The 6,597-nt window shown below is 39.7% G+C and overlaps 1 protein-coding gene across 1 annotated transcript; it reads right to left on the bottom strand.

Annotated features, from left to right (window-relative positions):
* Positions 1 to 3,127: 3,127 nt before the first annotated feature.
* LOC125830142 (uncharacterized) lies at positions 3,128 to 3,834 on the bottom strand. Its single transcript, XM_049509342.1, has 2 exons — positions 3,598 to 3,834; positions 3,128 to 3,367 (listed from the first exon to the last, which is right to left on the bottom strand). The coding sequence occupies exons 1-2, from the start codon at positions 3,832 to 3,834 to the stop codon at positions 3,128 to 3,130; spliced, it is 477 nt and encodes a 158-aa protein (XP_049365299.1).
* Between the last annotated feature and the right edge of the window lie 2,763 nt (positions 3,835 to 6,597).

The following is a 6,597-nucleotide window of genomic DNA, read 5'->3' as shown; positions in this document are numbered from 1 at the left end:
AATTGTTATTGTAAGGAAACTCAATGGGAGGTAAATGATCATCCTAATTACCCTTGAAATCGATCATACACGCCCTCAACGTATCCTCCAATGTGTGAATCGTATGCTCTTCTTGACCATCCGTTTGAGAATGGAAAGCAGTACTAAGGTTCACCTTCGAACCCAAACCTTTCTGGAAAGACTTCCAAAATTCTTCATTTTCTCCTTATAAAGGACTGAACTTTCATATGCTCTCAACCGAAATTCTTCCAATTCATGAAGTTGATTTACTCGCCCTTTCGAAGAATTCTCCCAATTCAGATTTAACGCCTTTAACGCCCATAGTGCCTTTTGTTCAAGCTTGACTGGCAAGTGACAAGATTCACCAAATACCAACTGATATGGTGACATGCCAATTGGTGTTTTGAAAGCGGTGCGATACGCCCAAAGCGCATCACCAAGCTTTTGAGACAAATTCGTCTGATTTGCATTCACTGTTTTCGCAAGAATACCCTTGATCTCTCGATTTGAAACCTCAACTTTGCCTCTTGTTTGTGGATGTAGGGTGTTGCGACTTTGTCTTTGCTTTTGTATTTTCTTAACGACAAAGAAAACATCTGGTTGCAAAATTGAGACCCTCCATCACTAATAATAGCACGCGGGGTACCAAACCTTAAAAAATGTAGCGCTTTAAGAATTGTACACCACTCTTGCCCTCATTGTTGGGAAAAGCTATATATTCCACCCATTTTGAAACATAATCAACTGCTACCAGAATGTACTTGTTTTCGTATGAGCTCACAAACGGACCCATGAAATCTATTCCCCAAAAATCAAACAATTCATAGGATGGGATTAAGAGGTATCTCATGCTTTCTTGATGTCCCCTCCTTGATTTTGGGATTATGTGTATTGTTTAACAAAGCCATGTGCATCTTGGTATAGTCATGGCCAATACTAGCCACTTTGAAGCACCTTAGCGGCTGTTCTCACTCCGCTATGATGTCCACCGATAGGCGAAGCGTGGAAAGCATTGAGAATTGCATTGACTTCCTCTTTTGGTACACATCTTCGAATGATCTGATCTACACATTCTTTGATATATATATGTTTCATCCCAAAAATACCTATTTACATTGAACACGAATCTCTTTTGTTGATAGAAGTTTAGGCCCTAGGGTATTATTCCACACACTACATAGTTGGCAAAGTCAGCATACCAAGGTGAGTTTCCTTGGGTCACCCTCATCACTGTTTCGTCAGGAAATTCCTCCATAATGTCCCTCTCATTGCAATCAACTAGGTTGGTTTCTAACTGAGATAGATGATCTGCCACTTGGTTTTCACATCCCTTCTGATCCTTCACTTCGAAATAAAATTCTTGCAACAACAACATCCACTGAATCAATCTTGGCTTTACATCTTTCTTGGCCATCAAATATCTAATTGCAGCATGATCCGTGTGCACCACTACTTTAGTTTCCAACAAATATGCTCGGAATATCTCAAATACATACACTACTGACTAGCAACTCTTGCTCCGTGACCGTACATTTCTTTTGAGCCACGTTTAGTGTTTTACTTGCATAATAAACCAGATGGAATAGTTTCTCTTTTCTTTGACCAAGAACAACCCCCAAAGAAATACCACTAGCATCACACATGAGTTCAAACGGGATGCTCCAATCAGGAGCAACAATGATTGGGGCTGGCACCAATTTTTCTTCAAGCACAAGAACGCTTTGAGGCAAGCGTCATCTTAATGGAAGGTTGATTCCTTCTCTAGAAATATACAAAGAGGGTGAGCTATTTCGGAAACATAATTGATAAACCACCCGTAGAAACCCGCCTGACCTAGAAAACTCGTCACACCTTTCACCGAAATACGAGGATGGATCTTTTCAATGACCTCGACCTTTGCTTGATCTACTTACATTCCTTCACTTAAAATTTTATGCCCCAAAACTATTCCCTCTTTTACCATGAAATGACACTTCTCCTAATTTAGAACTAGGTTGGTTTCCACGCACCTTTGTAGAACCTGCCCAAGATGTTCAAGACATGTTTCAAAAGAATCACCAACGACTAAAAAATCGTCCATGAATACCTCCATTGAGTCCTCCACCATAACTGTAAAAATTGAAAGCATACAACGTTGAAATGTTGTCGGAGCATTGCATAGCCCAAACGGTATCCTATTGAATGCAAAAGTCCCATAGGAGCACGTAAACGTGGTTTTCTCTTGATCTTCCAGTGTAATAGAAATTTGGTTGTATCCGAAATAGCCATCTCGAAAACAATACCATCCATGTCCCACAAGCCTATCAAGTATTTAGTCCATAAATGGTATTTGAAAGCGATCTTTCTCGATCCATGCATTCAATTTCTGGTAATCCATACATACTCGCCACTCGATGACCGCCCTCATAGGTACAAGTTCTCTTTTTTCATTTGCAATCATTGTGATGCCTCCCTTCTTCGGTACATATTGTATGGGACTTACCCATTTACTGTCTGTAATAGGATATACCACTCCCGCGTCTAGCCACTTGATGATTTCTTTCTTTACCACCTCTTGCATAGGAGGATTCAACCTTCTTTGATGCTCAACACTTGGTTTGAATTCACTATGAAATTGGATTTTATGAGTGAAAATACCAGGGGGGAATCCTTACAATATCAGAAATTGTCCACCCGATGGCCTTAATATACCGTTTTAACACCTCAATAAGCAATTTAACTTGCCAATCAAGAAAGTCTGTTGTGATGATGACAAGCAAGGTGTTGTTCGCTCCCAGAAATACATACCAAAGATGAGATGGTAGCACTTTCAATTCAAACTTTTGGGGTTCTTCCGTGAAGGGTTTTGTAGGGGGGAGGGGTTCTCAATTTTTAGAGCAATATCGAGCTTCAATGTATTTTTATAATAAGCACCTAATCCCATTAGAGCAGCCACAACTTCATCATACCATTGGACCTCTTCCTCATCATAATTTGAAAGGATCACAACAAGGGGTTCACCCATACACAACATCTCACTAACACTAGCCACTGCTTCGTCAATCACATCGATTGTTGAGACCACATGAATATCACTAGGCTGCTTCATTGATTTGCACATATTAAAAGTAACTTCCTCATCATTCACTCAAAACTTTAACTCACCACTTTCAACATCCACGAGAGCTTTTCCGGTTGCCAAAAATGGCCTAACCAAAATAATAGGCCCTTCGGTATCAATTTCGCAATCCAAAATGACAAAGTTGGCTGGAAATTTGAATCTATCCACTTTCACCAAAATATAGTAGAGTATGTCAATGGGATGTTTGATAAAATGATCAGCCATAAGGAGCCGCATTGCTGTCAACTTAGTTACACCCAATCCAAGCTGTTTTTAAATGGCATATGACATCAAGTTAATACTAGCCCCCAAATCACATAATGCTTTGGAAAATTGAAACATACCAATAGTGCAACGGATGGTAAACGCCCCCGGATCAGTTTTCTTTTTAACCACATTGCTAGTCATGATATCACTACAGCTGTGAGACACTTCAAATGTTTCAAAATCCATGCTCCTTTTCTTAGTGACCAACTCTTTCATGAACTTGGTGTAACCGGGAATTTCCAACAATGCTCCACCAAAGGAAGATTTATCAACAAGGTTTTAAACACGGAGATAAAATTCTTGAACCTTTCATCCTCATCCCACTTTTTGAGTCTCTGAGGAAATGGTGGATTGATTTTGGGAAATGCTTTTATCGGTTTTGAAGATTTGGCAGCCCCTTCCCTAGGTGTTTGGAATTCCTCGGTGATGTTTTGTTGTGGAGTTTCTTCAACATCTATTGGTGTCATTTTTCGGTACTTAGTTGGACTCCTCTACATCAATGGTGACTTCCTTTTCCTTACTAGAATTTGCCTCACTACTCACTTTCACATCACCACCTGCTACCTTCCCACTCCGCGTTAATACTACTAAGAAATTTTCATGATCATCTTCTAAATTCACCACATCTTCATTTGCACACCTCTCTAATGGCTTGGATTCCATTTGGGCAGAAAGTTGATTCATCTACCATTCTAGTTGCCTGATAGATTCTGAGTGAGAATTTACTTTGTCATTCAAGGACGAGAAGTCAGCTTTCATTTCTTTAAGCATGTCGTCTGATCCTTCAACCTTATTCAGAATTTGGGCTAGCATCTCATCCCCCCAACAACTTTTGGAACTGTCTCTAGACCTTGTGCTGCCACTCCTTGGCGTATAATATTCATCATAGTTACCTAGATCTTGTTTGTATCTTCTCCTTCCATTTCCACCAAACGTGTTCCAACCTTGAGTCTCACCAGACCTTAAGGAGTCCGGGCAAGAACCCTCCTCTAAACTTGACACCCTTTTCACCTCATTGTTTTTTAAAAAATACTCCCCAGGACCTGTCGTTAAGCAACACCATTTGAGACATCATCTTGGCTATGTTTTCATCCCGTTCTTGGTTTTTCTCCACTCTCTCTTTTGTCATCCCAAAATTCAATGAAGACACCTGGTCTTCTTTAGTGTACCATGCGCTATTGATCTTTATCATTTCATCAAGAAGAGTAGAAGCTATAGCGAACGGTTGTTGCATGATTCCTCATAGAACAAGCTGGTCCTCTACCTCTTTATTAACTGAATCGAGGCTCCGGTAAAAGTATTGCAAGAACATATTGTTCGGGAGTCCATGGGTCGGATATTTGAGCAGCAATTTCTGAAACCTCAGCCATGTTTCATGAATAGGCTCCCCATCTACTCACTTAAAATTTTGAATGTGGTCCCTCAATTTCACCATCTTTGAGGGAGGAAAAAACTTTACATAAAATGCTTCAGTGAATTCCTCCCACGATGTGATTGATCTTCTTGGAACCTCGGCTAGCCATTTCGTTTCTTCCCCTGTTAGAGAGAAAGGAAACAAGTGAAGTCGAACCGAGCCTACAAACAAAGCTTTCATTTGCAACAACTTTAAAATCGTTCTTGTCACGTGAAAAACCGCATTTCCCATGACTGGAGGCAACCAGATAGCACCTACGCCACCCAACTATATTTCATTTACATCGTTCAAGTTTCTAATGTCATCATTGTGTCCAAGTTGGCTAACGTTGTTTTCGTTGACACTTATTTTGTCACCTGTTCAAAGACAATAAACAACAAACAACAAACAAAAGTAAATTGGATTCAATTACAACACAAAAAGATCACAATCAAATTTCAATAAGAGAATTCTAAACACCACTCCCCGGCAGTGGTGACATTTTTGATTATGCTCAACTACTCTTCATCCAATTCTAAGTGTAGGCGGTCACAATCAAGTATAAATCCAATGAACAGTTGGCTTCGATCCCACAGGGAGTGAGATGGAATGGAATTAAGTTATGAAGTAAACAACATGCTCTAGTCGTTTGTAGAAGTAAACATTATCAAAACTATTAAAGTAAATTGAAATGGTTGACAACTAGTGTCGAATGAGGGGGTTTAGTGGAAATTAACAACTACAAAAATAGGGTAGTAATCAAGTAGAGAGGTATTCTCGGGGATGTGATCGATGAATTACTAATTTCGCTATATGGGTGATTCTAATTTAATAACAAACGCTGAATCTTAATGGGTAGTCTAGGCTTTGACTATGGTAGCCATCTCTCGATCAACTAACACGATTCAGGCGAGTTCTCTCGAACCTCGACAAGCATAACAATATGATCAGCCCAAGACTCTACTCTCTTGAGCTTGATTGATAGGATTGAATTTAGATTCACTCTCTCAAGCTGAATCAATGATAACCCAATCACTACAATCATCAATCAATAACCTTAATTATAAAACCTCTTTCTCAAGCAAGCTAGAATACTAAGTTAACATTGCAATTTCAATTACATTCCATAGATTAAAACACACCTAACTATCAAACCCACTTCAAATCAACATAGGAATAGTAAATTAAAACACCCACAATCTAATTAGAGCAATTAATCACAACCCCCAAGAATAAGGGTTTTAGCCACACATTATAAAAAGTCATAAAATATTACCAACTATAGTCTCCATCACCTGGGTAATAAAATTCAAGTCTTCACAATGCCTGGAATCAACTTAAAATCAAATCCAATTCGAAATTCTTCTCAAGAACTACTAAGAACAATGTTTTTGGTGTTCCAGATCAGAAACCAAAGAGAGTACAAGTTTGGATACCTCTTTCTCTTTTCAAAATTCAATTTATACGCTCCCAGATTTTTGCCTTTGGATTAATTCAGCGAAATTAGTCGAGCATCGCCGAACATGTTGGCGACGCGCCAAATGCCCCAGTCCATTGCCATTTTCGCTTGAGTCTTCACCCTATCTGTGCTATGATTTTACGCTATCTAAGTCGGGTGTGCCGATCTAGTTAGCGATGCGCCAACTGTCCCTTCTTGTCACCATTTTGCTCACATCTTCACTAATTATTTTGTAACTTTAGGCGGGCTAAGGCTTCCTCACCGATCCAATCGGCGCATCGCTTAAGAGTATGATCCACTGCTGAATTTTACTTGTCCAAGAGCTAGCACGCTGTAACTTTTGGCGAGGTGAAGGACTACTCGGTGGTTCGCCGAGTG

The sequence above is a fragment of the Solanum verrucosum genome, unplaced genomic scaffold, assembly GCF_900185275.1.
Source record: "Solanum verrucosum unplaced genomic scaffold, falcon-dt-bn FXZP01000024.1, whole genome shotgun sequence".
Classification (NCBI taxonomy): domain Eukaryota; kingdom Viridiplantae; phylum Streptophyta; class Magnoliopsida; order Solanales; family Solanaceae; genus Solanum; species Solanum verrucosum.
The sequence above is the reverse complement of the archived record's forward strand: the minus strand, read 5'-3'. Positions and strand labels throughout refer to the sequence as shown.

Excerpts from the sequence above, each read along its gene's own strand:
- LOC125830142 (XM_049509342.1), bottom strand. The coding sequence starts at position 3,834 with ATGACACCAATAGATGTTGAAGAAACTCCACAACAAAACATCACCGAG. Across the intron at positions 3,368-3,597 it reads AGCATTGTTGGAAATTCCCG|CTTGGATTGGGTGTAACTAA; the intron begins GTTACACCAAGT and ends ATTTAAAAACAG.